The sequence below is a fragment of the Leptodactylus fuscus genome, chromosome 1 (assembly GCF_031893055.1).
Source record: "Leptodactylus fuscus isolate aLepFus1 chromosome 1, aLepFus1.hap2, whole genome shotgun sequence".
Classification (NCBI taxonomy): Eukaryota; Metazoa; Chordata; class Amphibia; order Anura; family Leptodactylidae; genus Leptodactylus; species Leptodactylus fuscus.
Genome location: NC_134265.1, coordinates 32,661,409 through 32,687,786, shown reverse-complemented (window position 1 = coordinate 32,687,786; position 26,378 = coordinate 32,661,409). Strand labels below are relative to the sequence as shown.

The 26,378-nt window shown below is 45.5% G+C and overlaps 1 protein-coding gene across 4 annotated transcripts in view; it reads right to left on the bottom strand.

Annotated features, from left to right (window-relative positions):
* Window positions 1-4,501: 4,501 nt before the first annotated feature.
* Window positions 4,502-26,378, bottom strand: part of LOC142198341 (von Willebrand factor A domain-containing protein 5A-like) — a 94,026-nt gene continuing 72,149 nt past the window's right edge. For 3 of the 4 annotated variants that reach the window (XM_075269361.1, XM_075269370.1, XM_075269352.1), the window contains exons 3-21: window positions 24,217-24,419; window positions 23,768-23,990; window positions 23,146-23,315; window positions 22,310-22,436; window positions 21,353-21,522; window positions 21,106-21,194; window positions 20,671-20,815; window positions 20,077-20,156; window positions 19,780-19,894; window positions 18,348-18,506; window positions 17,673-17,776; window positions 16,511-16,719; window positions 16,095-16,172; window positions 14,604-14,627; window positions 9,713-9,745; window positions 7,540-7,557; window positions 6,550-6,725; window positions 5,314-5,440; window positions 4,502-5,089 (exon numbers count right to left, since the gene is read on the bottom strand). In XM_075269361.1, the coding sequence (XP_075125462.1) occupies window positions 5,010-5,089; window positions 5,314-5,440; window positions 6,550-6,725; window positions 7,540-7,557; window positions 9,713-9,745; window positions 14,604-14,627; window positions 16,095-16,172; window positions 16,511-16,719; window positions 17,673-17,776; window positions 18,348-18,506; window positions 19,780-19,894; window positions 20,077-20,156; window positions 20,671-20,815; window positions 21,106-21,194; window positions 21,353-21,522; window positions 22,310-22,436; window positions 23,146-23,315; window positions 23,768-23,990; window positions 24,217-24,419 (2,330 nt within the window). In that variant the 3' untranslated portion in view covers window positions 4,502-5,009. The remainder of the gene's footprint in view (window positions 5,090-5,313; window positions 5,441-6,549; window positions 6,726-7,539; window positions 7,558-9,712; window positions 9,746-14,603; window positions 14,628-16,094; window positions 16,173-16,510; window positions 16,720-17,672; window positions 17,777-18,347; window positions 18,507-19,779; window positions 19,895-20,076; window positions 20,157-20,670; window positions 20,816-21,105; window positions 21,195-21,352; window positions 21,523-22,309; window positions 22,437-23,145; window positions 23,316-23,767; window positions 23,991-24,216; window positions 24,420-26,378) is intronic. The other variant, XM_075269379.1, reaches the window with a different exon arrangement.

Genomic DNA, 26,378 nt, shown 5'->3' with positions numbered 1-26,378 from the left:
CCTCTTCAGGGCACCAAACAACTTCATCTGCAAAGATCCGTGCAGGAGTATGTGGACAAGGCTGCGTTGGAACCCGTCCCTCCAGACGAACAGGGTCAAGGCGTTTATTCACCCGTGTTTCTAGTACCAAAGTCCACCGGAGGGTGGCGCATGATTATCGACCTGAGGTATGTAAATCAATTCATCCGCAAGGTCCGGTTCCGTATGGAGACCATAAGATCGGTTCTCCCCTTTCTGCAGCCAGGAGAACTATTCGTCACCTTGGATCTGAGGGACGCATACCTCCATATCCCCATTTATCCTCCACACAGGAAGTACTTAAGGATTGCCACGTATTTAAACGGAAGATTACATCACTTCCAGTTTACAGCTCTCCCGTTCGGTATATCCTCGGCCCCCCACACCTTCACAAAGGTAGTGGCTCCGGTCATAGCCGCCCTGCGCCTCCAGGGGATATTTATTGTCCCTTATTTAGACGACTGGCTGATAAAAGCTCAGTCAAGGGAGGTCTTGGCCACACAGTTGGATATCACAGTGGCCTTTGTGAGCGAGCTGGGCTGGCTGGTAAACTGGCAAAAGTCGGTAGTGGTTCCATCAACCCGGATTCAGTTCCTGGGGTTCATGTTGGATTCTCTCAGTATGATGATCTCCCTGCCCTCTCCTCGGAAGGAGAAGATTGGTCGAGCGGTTCACTACCTATCCCGAACCAGGAAGGTTACAATCAGGACAGCGATGAAGGTCCTGGGTCTCATGTCCGCAACCATCGAGGCAGTTCCTTGGGCACTATGGCATATGCGCCCCTTACAACTCGAGATCCTGAGAGTATGGAACCACAGTCCTTCGGGACTTCAGAAGCCTATCCAGCTTTCCATCAGTACCCGTCGATCACTGGAATGGTGGTCTCAACTCAAGGACGGGAGGTCCACGGTCCAGACTTCCTGGACCCTGTTGACCACAGATGCCTCCCTTACAGGCTGGGGAGCGCATCTGGGGGAGACCCTAATACGAGGAGCCTGGAACCATCAAGAGAGAACTCGCTCCTCCAACTGGCGAGAGCTTATGGCAATTTATCTAGCACTACGGACTCTGACTCTCCATCTTCAGGGAAAGGCTGTCAGAATAAGGACAGACAATTCAACGGCCGTCCAATATATCAACAAACAGGGAGGCACCAGGTCTCCCTCCCTGATGAGGGTGACCAACCTGATATTCTCCTGGGCGGAGGAGAACTTGTCCCGGCTGTCAGCGGTGCATATCAAGGGCCACCTCAACGTCCTGGCAGACCAGTTAAGCAGGGGACTAATAACAACAGCCGAATGGTCTCTGTCCCCGGAAGTGTTCAAACAACTCACCAGGATGTGGGGTCTCCCCGAGGTGGATCTGATGGCCACCCAACACAACGCCAAGGTGGGACAATTCTGCTCCCTGTATCGGGACGGCAATCCCTTGGCGATCGATGCCCTGTCAATACCCTGGAGCTTCAAACTAGCATACGTTTTCCCTCCGATTCCAATGATTCCCAGGGTGTTGGCGAAACTCAGGCAGGACCAGACTTCGGCCATTGTCATTATGCCATTCTGGCCGAAAAGGGCATGGTTTACCCACCTCATGGTAATGAGTCGAGGGACCTACTGGAGGCTTCCGTGTGTCCAAAACCTGGTAACTCTAAACAGTCAGCTCTGCCAGGATCTGGACAGGTTCAACCTCACTGCCTGGAGGTTGACCGCACCGTACGTGGAGACAGAGGATTGTCCCAGGCCGTCTTAAGAACATTGGCCCACTCTAGAGCGGATTCGACCAATCGCAGTTACCAGAGGATTGCTCGAGTATTTAAGGACTGGGGGGCCAGAAGACAGTGTGATACATCGTCCATTGAATCAGTCCTGGAGTTTTTACAAGAGGGATTGGACAAGGGATTGTCCCCGGCCACCTTGAGAGTGCATGTTTCGGCACTATCCGCTCTATTGGGGACTAGATTGTCTCAGAATCCTCTCATAAGGCAATTCCAGAAAGGGGCCTCTAGGCTCCGACCCCCGGTACGGCCCCCGACCCCCCAATGGGACCTAGGTGCGGTCCTACAAGGTCTATGCGGCCCTCCATTTGAACCCTTAACAGAGGTGGAGCTCAAATACCTCTCATGGAAAGTAACCTTTCTTCTGGCAATCACATCTGCCAAGCGAGTGGGAGAGCTCCAGGCTTTGGCGGCATCAGAGCCATACACGACCTTTTTTCCGGACCGAGTCCAACTTAGGTTTATTCAAGGTTTTCTGCCTAAAGTTCCCTCAGTGGAAAACATAAACCAGGTTATAACCTTACCTACCTTCTTCCCCTCTCCTTCCTCGGAGTGGGAACAGAAAATGCATAGTTTGGATCTGGTGCGAACTCTGCGAATATATCTGGACCGGACAGGTCCATTCCGCAGGTCAGAAAACCTACTTGTCAATTTTTTTGGTCACAACAGGGGTAAGAAGGCGTCCAAGACTACTCTGTCAAGGTGGATCAAAGAGGCCATCTCAGTGGCCCTTCAGACACAGGGGCTGCCGGTCCCAGAAATTTTGCGAGCCCATGCTACCAGGGCGGTAGCGGCGTCTTGGGCAGAGAGGCAGTCCCTCTCAGTAGACCAGATCTGTGCGGCTGCATCTTGGTCTTCCCACTTGACTTTCGCCAGGCACTATAGATTGGACTGGCATACCTCCAAGGCGAAGTCCTTTGGTTACTCAATCCTGACCTCGGCCTGTCAGGATCGCCCTCCCTAGAAGGGGCATTACTTGTTAAGTCCCCATCTTGTGCTGCTGTTTGGGCGTAGGGGGAATGGAAGATTATATAGATAATCTGTTTTCCCTTAGCCCAAACAGCAGCACAAAGCTCCCTCCCTTGGCTTGTTAAGATTATATGTGGTCTTATGCTATATAGTACTTGGAGACTAACACAGGGAGGGGGAGGTCTCCTGGGCCTTTTATGGGAGGGAACTTGTTAGTTTATTAAAAGTTCCACCTGTCCTAACAGTACACAGGGGCAGGAATACCCCATCTTGTGCTGCTGTTTGGGCTAAGGGAAAACAGATTATCTATATAATCTTCCAGTATGTTGTCTAGATTCTGATTTGTATCCACATAAAATGTAAAAAAAATCTATTTCTTAATCTAGAATTTTCTTGATATAGTTTATGGATAATCGGAGGTAAAGGTGGAGATAATAAAATCTGTACCCACAAACCAAATTGTCATTGAGATGTGACAAAAGACTCCATTTACTGCACAGCGGTAACCCGGAGTTCAATCAGAAACAAACTTTCGGACAACTTTTGATTTTCTGGCAGTATTTGTGTCATTAATACATGTTGTGATATATTTTAATAACAAATTTATACTTCTCTCTGCAATGTTGGGTTCCAGGGCCCAGAGAACCAGGGGGGCCCACACGGTTTCTGCAATAAGTGCTCCATCAATACAGATAGAATTGCTCATTGCACAGTTAACAGAGCCGAAAAGTAAGTGCAAATCTTATGCTTAGTTACCGCTTATAGCTCCTCAGATTTCCTCCCCTTCCCTGCTCTGGCGCTGACAGGGTTAAATGTGCCGGAAAGGAAGGGATAGAGTGTATACATGAGAGAGATGTGCTAAGTGGTTGAGGGTAATAGAGGAGTCAAAAAGGTGCGACAGTGACAGGAGGAGGGGATGGGGGGCCCTGGCAGGTGTGGGTAGGGGTATTACATGGGTATATAACCAGGCCGTTGTACTGTATGCCGGCATAAGGGGCCACTGAACTGCATGGGGACATTTGGAGTATAAGGGCTAGTGAACGTGTATATTTGGTCCTGATTTTGAGTTGTAAGCCGCGTCAGAATAGGACCAAAATGCGACTGTTGGAAGCCACGACAGTCGCGGTTTCTTGCTCCAGAGTAGACCCAAATGAATGGCCTAGTCCAGAGGGTGCTGTCGCGAGGTGGACGTCACGGCCGAATCAGCTGCGGAATGCGCCTGAAGAAAGGGCAGCTCGCTTTTTTTTTGCGCAAGCGCGAACACACAGCGGTCTACATAGACCTCTATTGTAAGGGGGTGGATTTTGAGGTGGATTCGGTGTCAAAATCCGCTCCCTCTTGCTCCATGTGAACGTGCCCTAAGGGGGACATTATATTGTATATCACATAAGGAGGACATAATACTACCCCTAGACTTCTACCTCTTATACCCTGGTAATAATACCAATGACATGTGCAGGGAAACTTTATACTGAAACCCAGCAGGCCCCATTATAATCTATGGGGTCCAGGGGTTTCCATGGGCTTTTTAAGCAGATAGGGCTTCCATTGTTCTCTCAGGCCTGCCTTCTGTAAAGTCCAAAGGCATGGCCTAATAGGAGGTCTGTCAGAATATGACAGGCATTTTAGTACATTGCCCTGTTAAAATAGATTTTGCATTTGGACCCATTTTTCATGTTCGCCTTGTGATTGATACGATTATCTGTATCCACCATAGGAGCACGACACAAATATCTGACCAATAACTGCAGTTTAATGATGAGGATACACATAGTGGAGCGAAACAATGAGGACGAGATCATTTTTCAAGGTTAGAATATATCAAAATCTTAAAACTGACTTATGGAAACATAGAAAGGGTCAATAATCTGTATCGGTGAAACCCTCCATAATACACAGTGGATGATGGTGATCGATCTGCACTATATGAAGACGACCAGTCAATAATAATGGAGATCTCTTGGCCCAGGTGGAAGACACAGGCAACCAAGAAACCATCCTGATGTAAGAATACATTTCTGCTGGAGTCACCCTTTACATTTTAATGATATGTGGATATGGAAGCCCCTGTATTATACGAATATAACTAGAAGACTGTATCTGACATCATAGGCATGTGTCCTATATGAAGAGTAATAAGGCACAGATATGATATTATCCAAAGTAAAGACAGAAGCAGCGACATTCTGGAGGGCCGAAACATCCCAGGGTTCAGGATGAGAAGCCTCCGCCATCTTTATTCTTCTTCTCACAGACCAAACACTTTAGGGTCCACAGAGGACTTCAGCAGCTCATTCCCAGCTCTGACAAACTGATCCAGGGAGGAACCTGGGAAAATAGGAAACGTTCCCTGGTTAGGACCATCAATAGCATTAGATATGTCAATGGTCACAGCGAGGAGCTCAATAGCTGTGACTATAAGAATATTGTGTTATGGAGCCATATTTGTCCCAAATGGAATGTGGACTGGTATTTCTATCTCCATTGCTTTATTGCCTTCTCACATCTGTACACAATATCATTAGGACATTGTCAGGTCTCGGAGATATTACCTGCTTTGGTCTTAAGCCAGGAGACGGCTTTTCCCTCCAGTAATTCCCATTCCTCTCTCTGGTCCAGACAAGAAGCATGGAGCCAGATCACTGCCAGGACCGTCGCCCACACTGAGGGCTCCACATTCTAGTGAGAAATAAATGAATTGGAATAAAATACTGTATATTAGTACATTGTACAAAATGGACATTAGATTGGAGGACACAAACATGAGCCGGCGGCCATTTTTGGGTAGCCGCTCTTGCAGTTCAATACAGGAGCCGGCCAGCAGCCATTTTTGGGTAGCCGCTCTTGCAGTTCAATACAGGAGCCGGCTGGCGGCCATTTTGGGGTGGCCTCTCTATGCTCCTGTATCAAACTACAAGAGCAAGAGAAGCCAGAAGAGGCGGAATTGCTGCAGAACAAGGAGGCGGCGCAGGAAAGAGCTCCCGGGCAGCAATGGGGACGCGCTCATCAGCCTTTCAGCGCTGGGGCCCGCCCTCATTGCTGCGGAGAGCTCATTTGCATACCGGTTAAAACCGGTATTTCTACGGAACAGCGCGGCGGAGACCACGTCTAAAGGTAGGAGACGAATAGCCTTTCTTAAGGCTATTCCGACGTGTTCATTAGAAAAAAAAAGTAGTTTAATGGTAGAATCCCTTTAATGTCTTCACATACCTGCCACTATTTAGGACAATCAATATGTGGCTATTGATGTGGTTGGTGAGGGTTTTTGGCTCCATAATGTATGTGTGCTATATGTAGTAATAATATATAGAATTGTCCACGTTGTGGGCGTTAGATTTAACAAGAATACAAACCATACTTGCAAACCCCGATGAGATATCTAGGAGGCTCCAGAAGAGCGGGAAGGCCTCCTGGACTCCCGGAAGAGCAAATCTCCTGGTCTGGGTGGTCTCTATAGTCTCTCATAGGCACATGCTGAATAAAGGGCATGCTATGCTTTAAAAGTTAGCACACCACACCCATAAAGGGGAGGGTCACGCTAAAAGGGTCTCATGCAAACTCTCAATACTCCTGGAAAGTATGCTTGAAGATTGGAGAACTTTTTCATGTACAACTAGGATATTAAACGATTGAAATATTATTATATCATTGGTCATCTCTTCCACCACAATTTGACCATGATGTATTTTGGACCAATCATTTGATCAGCCATCAAAAAAAAAAAAAAGAATTAAGCAAAGCGTTGTAAGGACGTCAAGGCTAAGATTCTCCGAGCACATCGGTCATACCTTATCTGGATTCTTATTGCTGATGTCCTGCTGAGATAGTCCCAGTATTGAGGAGAATTCGGAGTTAAGATTCCAGGAACCATCAGCATTTTGAAGAGAAATTAGCTTGACAACTGGGGGAATCGTCACGCGTGGAGGTGGAGGTGGAGAGGGAGCGGCGGCATACACAAAGTCAGCTGTATAAACGATAATAGTACAGGTATTACATTAGAAATTTGTTTTTGAGTTAGTGTGTTGGGGAGGTATTTGGTGACCATTTTCGTTATATACTTTCTTATCCTATCTAACTTCCTTTATATTATAAAACAGGCTGGAATATTCTCCATAGCAAACATCTAACTGAACGGTTACTAATGAAAGTCCGTACACATTTGTATTGTATTGATGGTTACTTCATATGACTGTATCTCCGGTTTTATACCACCTGGACAAATCTAATATTGGTATACTCAGATTCTCAGCTTTCATATGCCACCAAGATAGAAATACGAGCTATAACAGAACCAGAGATATCACTAGTTAAATACACAGTCAGGAATTTGAACTTAATATGCAGAAGTTCTTTCCTTACTGTGCATTTAACTAGTGATCTCTCTAATTCTTTTAGCCAGTACAATTTTGGCAACATATGAAAGCTGGGAAACCATTTTTCTAGGTGGAGTAACGCACCGCGCATTCAGACACGTATACACGCGTCAGAGTGTGAGCGCTCAAAACAGATCCCATTCACTTCAATGGGTGCCGGCTTACGGGCGCTACACATTGAAATCAATGGAAGGCTTTTTAACCCATTGATTTTAATGTGTAGCGCGTGTGAGCCGGCACCCATTGAAGTGAATGGGATCTTTATTGAGCGCTCACACTCTGACACGTGTATACGTGTCTGAATGCACGGCACATTACTCCTTGGGAACGGAGCTTTAATAAATCTGGATTTCAGGCTACCAAACACTTGGGTTAAGGAAACTAGGAGAATAAAGAAAGTCCTACCTTCTAACTGTACGTGTGCTGTGGAAAGAAGAGCAAATGATAAGCTGGAAAACATCAGTTCATATACTATATATATATAAACATACGTCCCAACCGTCCCGATTTCCGCGGGACAGTCACGATTTGGGTGACATGTCCCGCGGTCCCGGTTGGAGGGAGGTATGTCCCTATTTCAACTCAGATCGGCGTCCAGAGGACACCAATCTGAGTTGAACACATATGCGGCTGAAGCAAGGAGCTGACACAGGTCAGCTCCTCGCTTCGCCGCTGCCCGCCTCTCTCCCTGACACATGCGGCTGAAGCTGCTCGCTTCGCCGCTGCGTCTCTCTCTCGCTGACACATGCGGCTGAAGCGAGGAGCTGACCTGTGTCAGCTCCTCGCTTCGCCGCTGCCGCCGGCTCCTGTCTTGTAGACGCGATGTACAAGACAGGAGCCGGCGGCAGCGGCGAAGCGAGGAGCTGACACAGGTCAGCTCCTCGCTTCAGCCGCATGTGTCAGCGAGAGAGAGACGCAGCGGCGAAGCGAGCACGCCGCATGTGTCAGGGAGAGAGGCGGGCAGACAGCGGCGAGGGAGCGGAGGAGAAGGTAAGTTTAATGTGGAGGTGGAACGTGAATCTGGGGGCAGATGAAGGAGAGGACGGCATGACACTGGGGGCAGAGATGTGGGGACATGAATCTGGGGGCAGAGATGGAGGGACATGAATCTGGGGGCAGAGATAGAGTGGACATGAAACTCAGGGCAGAGATGTGGGGACATGAATCTGGGGGCAGAGATGGGGGACATGAATCTGGGGGCAGAGATGTGGGGACATGAATCTGGGGGCAGAGATGGAGAGGACATGAATCTGGGGGCAGAGATGGAGAGGACATGAATCTGGGGGCAGAGATGGAGGGACATGAATCTGGGGGCAGATGAAGGGTGTATATGAAACGGGGTGAGATAGAGGGGGGACATATAATTTACGGGTGACTGTAGGAGGATTATACTGTGTGCGGGCACATGAAAAATTAATGAGTGGGCGGAGTCAACACAGAAGTGGGCGGGGCTAAATTTGCCACACGTTTTGTCCCTCTTTCGGTTCTTCAAAAGTTGGGAGGTATGTATAAATGTCCACACAATCCTTGCTACCCTGCTATGCCATATATAGAGATTCTGTCAAAAACTGGGTGGTAGTTTTTGAGAATATCTACCCATTATACTATACTAGTGTATTGCCTGGTTTACAAGGAGTATGTATGAAGTATAGATAGTGTACTGAGCCTATGAGGGTGAGCTGGGGCCCCACTTTGGCTCAGGGGCCCAGCAGGGTTTTACTTATTCATCTCTGGGCCAGTTTGAACCTGGGCAGGTCCACTTGAAAACCCATAGCCTATCTGCTAGAAATCCACAGTAGTAAACACTGTACCAATGTGCGGAATTTTTTTTTTTTTTTTTGTAGAAAACATGGCATAATTTCTGCACATTTGCATTGCATTGTAATGTGAAAATTCACATCTGGAGCCAAGTTCGCTAGTACTTAGCATCAAAGAGAGTCAACCATCACAGAGCACATTAAGGTGATAAATTATTCAGAAATATAATCATTAAAAATGGGGAAAAAAATGTAAAAAAAAAAAAATTAAAAAAGTCAAACCACTTTTTTATGCTGTTTTGCCTCACATAAAAATTTCAGTAAATGAATTCAATCCCATGGATATTAGACATCTGAAAAATACATCTGGACCTTCAAAACCAGATGCCTTTTTTGCAAGAATTTTTTATTTTTATTTTTTGCAATGTTTTTGATTTTTTTAAGGGGTTAAAACAGAAAAAAGAAAAAGAAAAAAACTATATAAAATTTGATATCCCTGGAATCCTACTGACCCATAGGATACAGGTGAGTTGTCAGTTTGGCTGCACAGTGAACACCATAAAAACAAAGTCCGGGAAGAGTTGTACAAAACACAGTTTGTCTACAATTCCACCCCATTCAGAATTTTTTCCCAGCTTCCCAGTACATTGTGCGCCATAATAAATGGTACCATTACAAAAATACAATTTGTGAGGCAAAAATTAATCGCTCATAGGCCTCTGAATGAAAAAAATTAAAAATAAATAAAAAAAATTCGGGGAGGGAGTGAAAAATGAAAATAAAAAAATGGCAGCTATGGGAAAAGAAATGATTTTACGTACCCATCGGTGCACTTTTTTGGGATTTCTTGAGAGCTGTTAAGTAGAAAAAAAAAAATTACGAATTAGAGATGTAACGCTATAAGGGTGTGGTCGCTTTCTGGCTTAAAAAAAAAAAATTGATATAGAGGAGATGTCCCCTATAAATGACAGGATGTAATTGTGCATATTGCCTGTGGCTACATATGATCAGTTCTAAATTTTTATGTATGAAGTTAACCTTTTTGTATCTAGCCTGTAAAATGTATATCTGTCATGGAGTATTAGAGGGGTCACGTGCAGCAAGGACTTCCACAGGAACAAGCCCCAGGGCACCATGGGACTGAACAGAGCGCTGGGCAAAGGAGACCAATTTATTTATTTATTTATTTTGTTTTCACCTTCCCTGGCCTCGATGGTAAAAGCTGTTTTACTTGGACAATCCCTTTAAGGATAGACTTAAGGCCATTAAAAAAAAAAAAAAATTATATATATATATATATACATACATATATATATACATATACACTAGCAGTTACCCGCAACTTCATCTGCGGTTTGGCGGTGGCGCCGAGCCGCTTATATTTCTTGTCCCCCTATCTGTGCCCCCAGTATCTTGTTCCCCGCCATCTCTGCCCCCAGTTTGTTCTCTCCCTATCTCTGCCCCCAGCTTCATGTCCCCCCTTCTCTGCCCCCAGTCCACTTCATCTGGCCCCATCTCTGACCCCCAGTCTCATGTCCCCCCCTCTCCGGCCCCCAGTTTCTTCCCCCCATCTCTGCCCCCAGTTTCTTGTCCCTCCATCTCTGCCCCCAGTATCTTGTCCCTCCATCTCTGCCCCCAGTATCTTGTCCCCCCATCTCTGCCCCCAGTCTCATGACCCCCCATCTCTGCCCCCAGTATCTTGTTCCTCCATCTCTGCCCCCCAGTCTCATGTCCCCCCCTCTCCGGCCCCCAGTTTCTTCCCCCCATCTCTGCCCCCAGTATCTTGTCCCCCCATCTCTGTCCCCAGTTTCTTCCCCCCATCTCTGCCCCCAGTATCTTGTCCCCCCATCTCTGCCCCCAGTTTCTTGTCCCTCCATCTCTGCCCCCAGTCTCATGTCCCCCCATCTCTGCCCCCAGTATCTTGTCCCTCCATCTCTGCCCCCAGTCTCATGTCCCCCCATCTCTGCCCCCATTATCTTGTCCCTCCATCTCTGCCCCCCAGTCTCATGTCCCCCCCTCTCCGGCCCCCAGTTTCTTCCCCCCATCTCTGCCCCCATTATCTTGTCCCCCCATCTCTGCCCCCAGTATCTTGTCCCCCCCCATCTCTGCCCCCAGTTTCTTGTACCCCCATCTCTGCTCTCAGTTTCTTCTCCCTCCATCTCTGCCCCAGCTTCATGTCTCCCCTTCTCTGCCCCCAGTTCACTTCATCTGCCCCCAGTTTCTTTCCCCCCCCATCTCTGCCCCCAGTTTCTTCCCTCATCTCTGCCCCCCAGTCTCATGTCCCCCCATCTCTGCCCCCAGCTTCATGTCCCCCCCCCCCTACATTGGCCCCCTGTGTAGTACGACTCACCTTTGTCTTTGTCCTCCGTTGCTACACAGGGGGCCAATGTAGGGGGGGGGGGGGACTGAAGCTGGGGAGACCGACTGGGGGACACCCCCTCCCCCCCTGGACACCCCCTACCCCCGGGACACCCCCTCCCCCCGCTGTACTGACCTGTATGTGTTGAGTGGGGTGCAGCAGCCTCCTCCTTAGCCTCCTTAGCCTCCGCAATGTGTGTAGGCAGCATGGTATAGCTGCGGCTCCGGGACCCTGTGGGCAGCCGCCATGTTGTTCAGTGTGTCCCTGGTGAATCGGCACGCCAACATTCAGCCCCCAACCTATGGTGCCGCAGCCCTGGCTCTATAGCCCGCCCACAGCCTGCCATGCACCAATAGGAGGAGCGTGGACAGACCAACGCTGGCAGAATGCCAGCTTCTATAGCCGAGCCCGGAGGGATGTTTGGAGGGTGACGGTGGCGATTTGGGGTGAGTGACCCACATTTAAAGTAGCCTATTGCACCTTCCTGGGAAATATGTAGGTGTGTGTGAAATTTCACCAAAATCCATTCAGCCGTTTGGCTGTGATTGAGGAACAAACATCCGAACATCCAAACCCACAAACCCACAAACTTTCACCTTTATACCGTATTTTCCGGACTATAAGGCGCACATAAAAACCTACGATTTCCTCAGAAATTGTAAGTGCGGCTTATAGTCCGGTGCGGCTTACATATGGATGGAAGCGGCGGCAAAGTCTGCGTGCCGCTTCCATACATACATAAAAGGCACCGTAAGGGTGCATTCACACTACAGAACGCTGGCGTGTATCACAGCCGTACACGCCGGCGTTACAGCAGGGCTGCCGGACACTTCCTATTCATTTCTATGGGAGCCGGCATGCGAGCGCTCCCCATAGAAATGAATGGAAAAAAGCAGTCCATTCATTTCTATGGGGAGCGCTCGCATGCCGGCTCCCATAGAAATGAATGGGAAGTGTCCGGCAGCCCTGCTGTCACGCCGGCCTGAAGCAGAACGTGAAACTTACCGAGCGGTGCAGGGCGGGCGGGCGGGCATTCAGGCCTCCTCTTCCTCCGATGTTCCGTCCTTCTCCTCCGGCGCTCGCTGATAATGGCCGGGGCGCATGCGCAATATCATAATGCTTCTACTACGGCTACTGCGCATGCGCCCAGGCCATTATCAGTTAGTGAGCGGCGGAGGAGGAGGACGGAACATCGGAGGAAGAGGAGGCCTGAATGCCCGCCCACCCTGCACCGCTCGGTAAGTTTCACATTCTGTTTCAGGCTTTTATTTTAAAACGGGGGGGGGGTAGTAGTTTAATCTAACTTTTACGGTTGGGCTCTATCAGCATGATTTTGCTGATAGAGCCCCTCCTCGCCTGCCGAGCGCTTCCAATAGAAGCGGCTGGCACGCGGGGGGTTAAGCGGCCGCTGGCAAGGTCTGCCTGCCGCCGCTTTCAACAACATATAATGCACACCGGACTGCGGCTTATAGTCCGGTGCGCCTTATATATGAACCGAGACGGACTATAAGGCGCTCATGGGCAATGCGGCTTATAGTCCAGTGCGCCTTATAGTCCGTAAAATACGGTAATATTAATAGGATATATATATTCAACATTTTTAAAGCCACATTTACATATTTACATCTGTTGACATGTCGATTTACTGAAGTCTAAATAAACAATCTGTATAGGAAGCTTTCCTGTTATGTGCCCCTCAGCTAAAGAGCTATCAGTGCCGGGTACCGTAGCTCTTCAGTGTCAGAAGGACGTTTCTGACAGTCTGTGAAGAACGTCCCTCCTGACAGTAAAGTCCAGTGATGACGCTGAGCAGTTCGGAATGCCACCCCAGTACTAGTCTATGGGCGGGTACTGTCAGGAGGAAGGGGGTGGGGCGTTCCTCACCACTCAGCGTCATCACTGGGCAGTAAGGAACGCCTCCTCTGACAGTACAAAGCTATGGACTCTACGGTCAGGAGGGGCGTTCTTCACAGATTGTCAGAAACGCCCTTCAGGCACTAAAGATCTACAGCAGGGGTGCCCAATATGTCGATCGCGATCTACCGGTCGATCGCAATGGACGTATAGGTCGATCGCAGGATGCAGCTAGGGATCCCCGCTGTCTGCTTCTTCACAGCGCAGGCTGAGAGTTATCTCTGGACACTGGAAGGCTGGGGCTGCGGCATCCCCACCTGCCAGTGTCCGTAGATGACTCTCGGCCTGCGCTGTGAACAAGCACTTGCAGGCCGCTCTCAGGGATGGAGGGGGCCGGGCTGCTGCTTCTTCACAGCGCAGGCTGAGAATCATCTATGGACACTGACAGGCGGGGCTGCCGCAGCCCCAGCCTTCCAGTGTCCAGAGATAACTCTCAGCCTGCGCTGTGAAGAAGCAGACAGCTGGGATGCCTGGGCGGCCACCTCTCACGATCCGCCCGCCCCCGCGCCCAGCCCCGCCCCAGGCCCACCCCGGCCCCGCCCACAAGAAGTGGGTAGTCGATCTTAGGGCTTGGTTATTTAAAGAAGTAGCTCACATGCTGACAAAATGTGAGCATCCCTGATCTACAGTAATGGCACTGATAGCTCTTCACTTAACAGGAAAGCCAATGGTGCGCTGAATTCAGCACACTGTCGCCTTTGTAGCGGTGTATTACACCGCAGGTGTCCAAGAACGTGAAAGGTCCTCTTTAACGTGTACCTCCACCTATAAATAACTTTTCATAAATGAATAATGCATTTGACTATGGGAAGCTTGAAACATGTCTTATAAAGGAGATCTTATTAGGCTGCTCTCCTTCTCTTCAATCTAACTTCTTCTTTACATTATATGTAGATTGTCTGTATTCAGCCTCACACATACAGCTCTATGGAGCAGGGAGGGGCTGAGCAGGATTCTCCTATAGGCTGGATAATTTATTCTGTTCAGCGGTAGCCTCTTATCTACAAAAGTGAATGACTGCAGCAGTTATCTGAATGTCTCTTCATATACAATGTATAGAAAGCAACTGCCTGAAAAGTAGACAAAAACTTATTTCTTTACTATAGATATATTACCAACTTTTTTCTATGAACGCATACTATTTAAAGATTCAACTTGGTTTAGAACGGGATGTACGCTTTAAAGAAACCGTATTGGTTTGGCCTGATTATATTAGACAAGGCGACAACTACTAGTTTATGAAGGGATTCTAAATACGGTATTTCAGAGACTGTTCCTTTTTAGGATCTGTGGAGTTCCAGTAGTTGGATATATACGGATTATATACTAATGAATGCAAAAAATTCTGCAGCCCATGTGGCCCTTCCATTACAGTATACTAAATTCACAAAGAAGATTGAGGTAAAAGGAGAAGGTGAAGAAAGTATACATAACCTTACCTGCACGAGGAGCATGAGCTGAACCTGTGAAGGAAAAACCAAAGAACATCACTCAACATATCACACATCCATGTCCATATTATGTTCCGTTACAATAGGGGGGGAATTAGAGGTGCAACTGGAAGCTCTTGGGCCCTGATGCGAAGTCTATAACATGTTATGTATAATACTGGTGAGTTATGCTGTAGAGAGGCCTTCGGGTCCTCTCGGCCTCCAGGACCTGGTAGCAACTGCTACCTCTTCAGACCTCAGAATATAATAATTGGAGGCCCAAGAGAGTTGAGAAAAAATTATAATATAGAGGAGACTGGGGGGGGGGAGGGACCGGAAAGAACACAGGATGTTCAGGAGAGGTACGAGAAAGTGAGTAGGAGTATTATTTTTCCACACCTCTCCTGAGCCTCCGGGTTAGTATCCTCTGGGGTCTGTAGAGACTAGAGATGAACGAGTAGTATTCAATCGAGTAGGTATTCGATCGCATACTACGGTATTCGAAATACTCGTACTCGATCAAGTACCACTCACTATTCGAATGGAAAAGTTCGATGCAGAACCAGCGTTGATTGGCCGAATGCTATACAGTCGGCCAATCAACGCTGGTTCTTCGCCTACCTTTGGAAGTCTTCTCCGTGCAGGTTCCCCGCGGTGTCTTCCGGCTCTGAATTCACTCTGCCACACATCGGGCCTGGGCAGAGCCGACTGTAAGCGGCCATTTTCTTGTAGTGCGAGCATGTGCAGTCAGCTCTGCCCAGGCCAGATGCCTGGCAGAGTGAATTCAGAACCGGAAGATGCTGCGGGGACGCTGCACGGAGAAGACTGCTCGGAGGATCCAGCCCGACCCTCACTCGTAGACTTGGTAAGTATAATTTGATTGAATGTTGCCTACCCCTGAAACAAGCATTTTCCCCCCATAGACTACAATAGGATTCGATATTCGATTCGAGTAGTAGAATCTTGAGCGGCTACTCGAAACGAATATCGAACATTTTACTGTTCGCTCATCTCTAGTAGAGACCCTGGAGTATAATTTTGGTACTTCTGATATGAAACTTGCAGGTCAACCTTGCTAATATTTTCAGAATAAATATTGTGAGGTTCACCCATCTCTACTCAGCGTGTGCTTAGAATTTTTCTAAATCCTATACACTTGTATTACACACATTTCCATAAAAACTGTATTATTTATTGGACAGCTATGGATGTCCTCAACACCCACGGCCACTCTATGGTGGATTGGTCGAGACAGAATGGTTTGCCACAAGTACCATATTAGCTACGTCCTGGCTTTGGATATGTTGATAACGGGAACAGAGCTATAGCTCCTTGATGTAGAAGGCTGAACAACGACCACCACTAAACATCTCATCGATGCCGTACAGCATGGTGCCATACCAAAGATAAATGAGATGGACATCATCGGTAGCGGACAATCTAGCAAGCTGAGACGAGAATTATCACACTCAAAAAGCTCAAGCTAGTGGCACTACTTACGCATCATTCTTGGCTGGGGCGCAGCACAACATGCCATAGCTATTGGTCCATGACCAGGATGTGACATGTACATAAAACCTGCAGAAATAAAAGAATAATAGTGTAACAAAGCATGGCCTTACCCAGTTCTAGAGCCCATGCCATCACTGTTCCAGAAACGTAAATTATTTCATGTTCTCTTTCCACCCAAATGTAAGTGTACGTCACAGTGTGGGAAAGGGTGAAAAAAACCTGATATGGCCAATTCTATAATGGTAGCACTAATATGGCCAGTTATGTAACATAAGCATTGATATGGCAGGTTCCATTATAAGGACATTGATGCCTTTTACATGTACAACATACTTGGTATTTTATATAATGTAACAGCATTACTACACATCCCGATACAAGCAAGAAAATATAGAGTTCAGTACTTGGGGCAGGGATGTCTCTTCGTATCGGAGGACCTTCCACTGGAGTCTTGGTGTCCTTATTCACAGCGACAAAGGCAGTGAGTGAGGAGATGACTCGAGACTGTAGACTGGTCTCCAGGATCTTCTTCTTCACTTCCTCAGACTTTGAGTCCTTTCCACTTTCCATCTCAGAGATCAGAGACTTGGCCGCCAGTCTATGGATGGTGGGTCTGAAAGAAGAAAGGAAGTTAGTAGATGGATAGAGGTGCACTTTGGTTTGTCGTCAACATGGTTTACAGTGGTTTCATGGTTTCGGGAAGAATCATGTTCAAGACCATGAAGTAAAGGAAGAGATGAGCAAACCTCAGAAGATTAATTTTGTGACTATTCGTGCTTTTCGACCCCTTGGCTAGTTTCGGACCGAACTTGTTCGGATTGAAACTGGAAGTGCTATAATATTCTGGGGTATCAACAGACCCCATACTATAATACGTGGAAGCCCAGGGGGGTGAGAAAAAATAACAAACATACTCACCTTGCCTCTCCTTTCTTTATGGTATCCAGTGGTTCCCTTGCGTACTCTTCAGGTCTTTATGACACTTGCCATACCTCACATGACCCCAGGATGTGGGACATAAGCCAGAGACTGGAAGAGGTCTGAGGAGAACGCAGAGGAGCCACCGGACACCCAGGAGAGGTGAAGCAAGGTGAGTATAAATGTTTGCACACTGAGGAATAGGGTGGTGGGGGTTACAGTATAGTAGTGCTTTGTGGGTGACAAAACCCTACAAGTTTCGAGTCAGGAAAATGCTAAATTTTTTGAAAATTTTGGGTCGAATCTGGTTCTAAACTAATCAGTTTGCATATCCTTATCAAGAAGCAACATTAAAAAGTTATATGCTATGTATTATTAATTATTCCATAGATAAAAAGGTCAAAACATTAATAAAAAGATTCACCTATATCAAAAAATCCGGGATTCTGTCTTTGGGGAGAACTGCCTGCACAGCTAGCCTGGAATGGCAAATGGGGGACAGCTAAACTAGAAAGGCTCCATAGGTTCCTACCGAAACATTTCCCTTCGTGTTTTTACATCTGTCAGGTTGTTTGTGTTCACATTAATTCTTCGTATCACTTCAGTATTTGTGTTTTTCTATTTCTCTGTGAATTCTCCTTAAATTACCTTTCAGATTTCTCAACTTTAAGAGGGAAAGTAATGGCGTTCTTCAAAAGTTCATCCTTAAAGTTGTACTGCAGGCAAACCTCACCCTCCGCGTCAGCCTCCACCTGAGATATAGAAGAGTAAGATTTAGGGTAAATTCACAAAGAGTTTTTTTGCAGGCGGATGAATGGGAGGCAGAAAAATACGCTAGCCTCCAATTTATACCAATGGCCTTTGCAAGAGGTGGATTCCACCAGTGGAGAGGTCCTGACGTTTCTTTGTCTCTTGGTTTCCACTAGAGACAAAAATTCTGCTACTGACTGCCATTAAAATGAATTGGAGACTTGGGAGTCGTTTTTTGAGTCGGATTATGCGTGAACATGCCCTTACTAGTGTTACACTATAAAACATGAACATAGCCAAATGCTTCTGGGAATTTGCAGATTTTAATAGGTTTAACCTATCTAAGGTATGAATAAGATGCTTACTGGGTTCTTTCTAGATGGGCATAGCTATACTCCTGAACTGGCCATTTTGCGTAAGATAAAATACGCTTCTCGAGTCTTCAGAGATTTCATGTTAAAGATGGTGATGAGCAATGTATGTAATAGAAAACTGCAAAATTAGCAACTTTTTGCCTTGTAAGACAGAAAATTAAAATACATGGGATAACAAATCTGTCCCTATATTACCTACCTTTCCTTTCAGTTGAGCATAGACAATGGACTTTTGACCCTGGAAGATGGCAGTGGGGACTTTAGACAGGAGAATGGCTTCCATACCAGAAGGAAGAGACCAAGTCAGTGAGACATTCTTCACAGTGGGCTGTAAGGAACATTTCAGAGCTCGAAGAACCTAGTAAAATAAAGATGGGAAACAGACCATATATTACATGCAAAATGAACACAGACAACATTTTAGGTAGCACCGGCCAACAATCTAGTGTGTATGGGGGTCTCCTGAGTCTGCCCTGATAGCAGATATTGGGGGAGATAAGGATCTGGTTAAAAAATAAATCAGTCAACCTGGGTACACAGTTACAATGCAGATCTGTGTGTATCAATAGTTGCCCTGAGTGGCACCTCATCACGGGTGGAAGGCCAATGGAGTTGACCAAGAAGTTTAATGGTGGGCCAGCAATCCACTATTTGATTATGGTCTCGTTTTTCTCTTTGTCGTTGTGTCACATGGACACTGCTATATTGGATATGATCACTACCCCCTCACAATGTCAATGGGGTGTAAAAATCAAATTCCATACCAGTTGTGAGCCTACTAAAGGCCCCCAGGCCTGTCAACACAGATCTTTGATTACACCCTGTCACAGGCGGAGTGTAATAAAAGTGAGGTATATGTACAAAATACAGAGCCTTATATTGCATGAGCAACCCCTTAGAGGGACTAAAATTAAAAGTAAAAGCAATACAACAAAATTCAAATCACCAACTTCCCTTGGTCACATAAAAATAAAAGTTTATCTCCCCTCAAAAAAATTTAATCAAAAAGTCAGGTGTAACCCATCATGGAGCAAATAAAAACGATAGCTCGTCCAACAAAAAATGAGTCCATATTCAGTATTGTAGGTAGAAATTTAAAAAAAAAATACAAATATGGTGACAAATCTGTCTAGGGGCAACCTCTAACCCACTCCAGTGCTTACATTTTTTTTTTCACATTGAATCTTCATTGTTAATGGGGCGCATGTGAACAAATGCCTGTTGTACCCCGATACAATCCACACTCAGAACTGACACAGGGTCTATGCTAATCAGTAGCGTAACCAGGAATGGCGGGGCCCCGTGGCGAACTTTTTACATGGGGCCCCCCCCCAACCAACACCCCTCCTCCGCATTCTATTATGTCCCTTAGTAAGCCTTGCACACAGTATTATGTCCATTAGTGGCTCCTGCACACAGTATTATCCCCTATAGTGGCCCCTGCACACAGTATTATGTCCATTAGTGGCCCCTGCACCGCAGCAGTAGCGGCTGTCACCGGGCCCCCTAATAGTCCGGGCCCTGTGGCAGCTGCCTCCGCTGCCTCTATGGTAGTTACGCCCCTGATGCTAATGACAACAATAACATATAGTCAGGGAGGAAAAAACTTGACCAAGATGGCCAGAACTCACCTTGGTTTGCATTCGGTCTTTGCCGGTGATGAACTCAAATATTCCACTTCCTGCTCTGGCCATGCCTTTAATGAGGGATGTAGAGGCGCCTTCACCAATCCCGAATGTGAAGCATCTACACAGAAGTCAGGAATATGAGGTAACAATGTGATATGTCATATGAATCAGCCATGGTAGAATACTTTGTCCTCCACCTTACTAGGAGTTATTTGAGGTACTGAGTAAGCTAAGCAAGAATTTAAAAAATTTCTTAGATGGAACAAAAAAAAAAGGGAATGACTGTATAAATAATATTACCGGTGATTATGAGCGTTTTTCTGGACTTCATCAATCACTTCCTTTGTGTTCCCGACCTCACCATCAGTGAAGAGGAAAACCTTAGAAGACCATAAATATTAAGAGTTCAGACTTATCACAAGCATAGAAAATTCTTCTGTACATGGTGAATAAATCATGTTTATATTAAACTACTCCCCACATTATATTGAATTGGAAGTCCATGGTAATGCTAAATTATCATCCAAGGATCCACACAAGTAAGGCTCGGTTCATAGGTACAGAAAAGAATACAGCCTAATAAAAATTTTGATCGGGATGGAGGGTTGGTGGTAAGTTGGCATCCAATGAACGCCAATCTAAGGGCTTATAGATACAGCTGTATTAGGACTTTTGTAAGGGCTGACACAATGGAGGTCAATTATTTAGACTGGCTCTTTCTCCACCAGTCTGAATTTATTACCCCACCGGCACAAGAATTACGAGGCTCCAACCTCTTAACAATGCTATTGCATCTTTCGAGGTTCCATGAGACAAAATTGAAATCTTCACCAGCCAAGGACTGGCTTAGATTTCCGTTATAATTCGCATCGTATCAGGTATAACTCACATTACCTGTCTTGGGTGGTCTGGTCTTCCAGCAGTACCATAGATTTTCTTTAAGGGCCTCAGGATTTCTGTTCCCCCAAAGTCAGCCTTCATCTCCTTGACCTTCTTGACGGCTTCTTCCATGGACTGTTGTGTATACTCCTTACTCTCCCTGAAGAATACGAGTACATAAGGTAATGAGATAAAGGTAATGAGCTAAGAAATGAGCAAATCGAACAAAATTATTGACTCCATATTGTCTTGTGACTTAATCTATAGATGGAAGATGAATTGGTGGAGCCTGCATGATGATAAGCCACCGCGGTGAGTGGTATTGTATAGGAAATTGCAAAAGTATAGCCTAACCCTGCCCCCAAAAAGTAAAAAAATAAAAAAATAAAATTGTACATATATATTTATAGACACAAAATTTCTACCAAAAGGAATGTATAATAGACTCACATGAAGAAAGATTCAAAATCGGAACCAAATCCAAAGATATTAAAGTAACACCCAAGAGGCAAACTCTTCAATAGAAGGACCAGGGTCTCCTGGATAAGAGGAAAAAAAAAACAAAACAGTGTGATGATGGAAATAAGAAATACCATGGTAGCCAAATCTCCTCTCGCATAATAAGGTATGTGGACTCTTGCTCAAAAAAATTCAAAATGGCTACTAAGTAGATGTTACCCTGGAATCAGTCACTAACCTTAGCACTCTCAATACGAAATGGGGCATTTGGCTCTGAATTCATTGGCGATTCCATACTCCCAGACTGGTCCACCACGAAGATAAACTCTCCACTGTTTGTCTGTTCCTGCGCAGTTGGGATATTGGGATAGAAGTTAAACATGGCGACAGACTCGGTCATTAAAGATCCTAAAAAAAAAAACAATAAAAAAAAAACAAAAAAAAAAACAGGAGAACAAGAAACCAGTTAGTCATGTACAATAGAAAGAACAAAAACACATATATGGACAGGATAGGTCAACAGTATGTGATAGGCAGCACGGTGGCTCAGTAGTTAGCAATGGATTCCTGGGTTCAAATCTAGCCAAAGATCTGCATGGAGTTTGTATGTTCTCCCCATGTTTATGTGAGTCCGACAACCGGACCCCATACAGATCAGTTGTTGTAGCAGTCTATAATGAGGATAGTAAATCAGTATAAAAATTCGATTTGGGTTTTGAAGAACCCTTTAACTTAGAATTATCTATTAGGGAATACCAACTAGTTTTTACAATTAGCAACCTCTTTAAGAGTTTGAGAACTTGTCTACTTAAAGATTTTCTTTAAAGACGGTACATAAAGCTCAATCTAGAGTTAAGGACATGGCTGTTTTTGGACAAATGAAGGTCACATCCACCGACTGCAGATCTTCAGTATGACACATCTAACACTTCAGCCAATGAGCAAAATTGTTCTTCTAAGAGACGTTGGTGGACCTACTGTTAGGGCCCTCTCTATGGTTTCCAGGTGTCCATCATTCTGAAAGTTATTATTGTTTTGTATTTTCACATTAAAAAAACTGAACTATCCCCAAGGCCGTTTTTTCATAAGTGGCCTGGAGGTTCTTGAGCCACAACTGAAATTCTCTACCGTTCCTTGATGTCCTTAAATCTTCATAAGGACAAGGTCGGGGGGAGTTAAAGAATATATAAGTCACCTTTTGGCTCCTCAGCAGCATTAGATATCACTCCAGCCTCCACGGTCACGCTTGGTTTGTTCGCCTCTAAGTAGTAGGCAAGGAGCTCCACGTCTCGCTCAAACTTGTGTCCCTCAGCTAGTGATACCTGGAAATGTTTAAAGACTTATAAGAAATGCCAAGAAATACCAGAGTGACTAACACATGTAAAATATGGTTCCAAATTAGATTCTATGAAAATCCACCTTTAACCTGAGTAGACGCAATGGGGAGGGGGGATTTATCAGCACCTCTATGTCAGTTTTCTGGTGTAGATGGATGATAATGTTGGGCACATTTGGTACAAGGCCCTCTGCATAAAGTGTCCACCATTCTGCGCATCGCTTACCACTTTCCACAAATGTAATTGGGTCGGGTCTGGTTGACTGTCGCTAATACTAAGGGGCTGTTCACGCTGAGGAATTTGAGGTGGTCTTCTTCCTCAGATTCCTTTACATTGTGGGTTTTCTTGCTTCGTAACCAAAGACATAATGGGACTAGACAACCTAAGCTTTGCACTGTGGGTTCTGCAGCTGAATCCGCCACCAAATCTGCAGGAAGCAGGATGCTATTTTTCAGTGTCCAGAAAAAAAAGAAGCCTCCATCACTACCTGTCATTGAAAACAATGAGAAGCAGATTCCGGACGGAATTTCGAGGAAATTTTGAAGTGGAAGGGTGACATATCAGAAATATGGAGTACTGTCCCTATAGTACTATAGCAGCCATGACAACAAAAGACATAAAACATTACTTTTTGTCTCATGATACATTCGCTAAGGTTTTCTCCAGTCCGCACAGTCCTGTGCTGTCCCCTCACCTTGGCGCCGGTCTTGTCCTCATTAGTATACTCCATAGGGCTGATATCACAGTTGGACATTATCTTGGCAATGCCATAAGCAGACTGGAAGTGAGCGCTCAGACTCAGGGTATATGGGATCTCTCCGACAGGCACTTGTGGGCGGGTGGCGGTCACACTCACAGCATGTCCTACATGGTGGGTAAGGAATAAGGAGAAAATCAGGAAAAGTAAATCAGCCATTGTCATCTATCATTATTGTTTAGCCTCATCACCTCCATCTTGGCTTTCTATCATTCACATATTATCATCCATCCTCTATATCTGTGGACATCCTTACACCATCATCTACTATCTCCATCATTCTTCTTACTAACCAACATTGTAATCAACTATCGGCCTTACGTAAGCTCATCCATTTTTTTTGCAAAAAGGTTTCAACTTTTATTAGACTACAGATTTAGATATGGTCATGTCCATGGGAAAACTCCTTTAATCCTAATTCTTTTTCAACCATTTCATCATTTTTTTTTTAAGGTTTACATAAAAGTCACGCATGTTATTGACATGTCACTTCTACGATGATAAACTGTTTTTGAAGACCATGAAGTTTTTGTTTAGGGTTACCTGATATTGATCTTACCTTCTGGGGTGTATCTGGGGTTGAGGACAGCAGGAACCACAAAACGAACGGCCCCGTCTGCCTCGACGGGAAGCTCCCGTACATATTTTAAGGTCACTACTGCCTCCTGACCAGGTGGTAGGTTTCCAACATTACAGCTGAAAACATCAGCAGAGCTTTCATCTTCTTCCAGAAGAAAAGCCTGCTGGCCTTGGCTGATGGCCTCATCATAGGTCTTGCGAGCCTTGAAGAGGAGAAGAAGAAGAAGGCTATAAGACAACACTCATCAGGTTCTGTCTCACCGGGTATATTTAATAATTGGAAACTACAGTTGTATATTTTATAATTGGCACCCTTAATCTGGACCTACGGTACCTTGTAGGAACTCTTGTTCAATCAAGATCCTTAGTTACTATTGTTACATCCTTCATAATCATGTCATCTTCAAAAACAAAAAAAGCAAAATTTACCTCTTTCTTCTCCTGGAGATCAGCCACAATGGTTTTCCCTTCTATTATGGCCTCAAAGTTGTAGACAGCAGAGTCTTCATCCATGGGAAACACAAAGACTGCCTCCACCGCCTTCTCCTCCACATTCTTGTACTTGAGACTTGCAGACACATCAGCAACAAAGCCTTTCACCTGGACGTCAACTGAGATCCCCTTGAGAGGAACTGAAAGACCCAAAGAAGAGAACGTGGAATGAGATTTTATTCATCCACCGGAATCTTTACTATTCTACTATGCTGGATTCAGATATGCGTGTCACAAGACGAGCAGCTTTTCACAGCAACATGATTTCACAATGGTCTGCCATGAGATGATCTGCTATAGTGGTCTAGGTGTGGCCACCAGGTAGTTGACTATTGCAACCTGTCAAGGGAGTTGTTAGTATGTTGTGGTGCTGAATTGGTTTCATAGAAATGAAAGTTTTTGACAAAATGTGATCAAAGATCAGAGCGATTAAATCAATAGTGGATACCATGACTATCGAAAGTAAAAAATACCACAGGTTATGGGGCCTAGCATTTTTAGGATAGACTGATGATACAGGGACTGAGTCCAATTGTTATATTTGGAGTTGGCATCTATTTCATGTGTTTTTCCTTCCTCTGAGTCAACTTATTAGGTTTATAGGTTGGACTTGATGTGTCTTTATTCAACCTTATCAAGTATGTTACTATATTGAAGTAAGACTAGAAGCCCCAGAAAGGTGGCTCAGTGGGGTGATGCGTGAGTTAAAATCACTTGTTCGGTTATCTGTCAGATATAGTTCCTTGTGTTGCCCCCACTTGACCCACTTTTAAGTTTCAAGAGGTTGTAGGTCTTATTCAGTGAACCAGAACTCAGGCTCTCAATGCGTTCTTATGAGATCCACATTGTAAGTTCCATAGGAATGTATTGACAACCTGGTTTACTGAATAAGACAATGACCTCTGGCAACTCAAAAGGATGGGGCAAAACAAGGAACTTATCTGCTAAATAACACAACAAGTATGTTTAATCTTTACACCACCCCTCTGAACCACCTTTGTAGAAAGAAGATGGGGAGGGATAAATATATTATTATATTGGCCACGTGGACTCCTGTATTGCGGTTGGACCTAATAGGAATAGCTGAGGCTTCATTACTAGGGCAAAAAGGGCAGGTGAGCGTGGACATCCTTGTCTTGTGCCCTGCTGTATACTGGATAGGTTATTTATAGAGGAGGGTAAATTACTTATTAGTTACAAGAATTCTTCACAAGTGCTGGGCCTATAAGACTGAGCGAACAAATGAGAAAGGCCGTGTGAGGTCACATACTGCGCACTGAAGACATGGCTCTGCAACATTCTTCTGAACAAAGATTTCTGGGTGGGAGTCTGGTTAGAAGGCAAATGAGCAGCCAAACAAAGCTGATCTCTCCACGACAACACGCCCAAGTGCACAGAAAAACTTGTTTTACACTATTTGCAAGTCTCCTGCTCCTCCTTCTAGAAATCTTGCCCAGAATACATGTCTTATTCTCCTCCTGAAGCCTTTCTTCAGCAGAGACAGTGGGAAGGGATTGGAATTTCTAAAAGAAGCAAGGCTGACCTATAAAGCATTTGGGGGAAAGCTCCTGCGGCAATCGGTTGCCTTTCAGCCTGAGACAGGTCTGATCTTTGGTTTTTGATAAGGAGTGAGAGGAATCGGTTGATCTCCTGGGACACATATAGAATCATTCTTTATTAGAGATGAGCGAACACTAAAATGTTCGAGGTTCGAAATTCGAATCGAACAGCCGCTCACTGTTCGTGTGTTCGAACGGGTTTCGAACCCCATTATAGTCTATGGGGAACAGATACTCGTTAAGGGGGAAACCCAAATCCGTGTCTGGAGGGTCACCAAGTCCACTATGACACCCCAGGAAATGATGCCAACACCTCTGGAATGACACTGGGACAGCAGGGGAAGCATGTCTGGGGGCATCTAACACACCAAAGACCCTCAATTACCCCAACATCACAGCCTAACAACTACACACTTTACACACTCAATACCACCTCTCTGACAGTAGGAAAACACCTTGAAACATGTGTATTTGGCACTTGCAGTGAGGAGAGCTTGTCACCAGCAGTGAATTTGGCCCTTGTAGTAAGTTGAGGTTGGC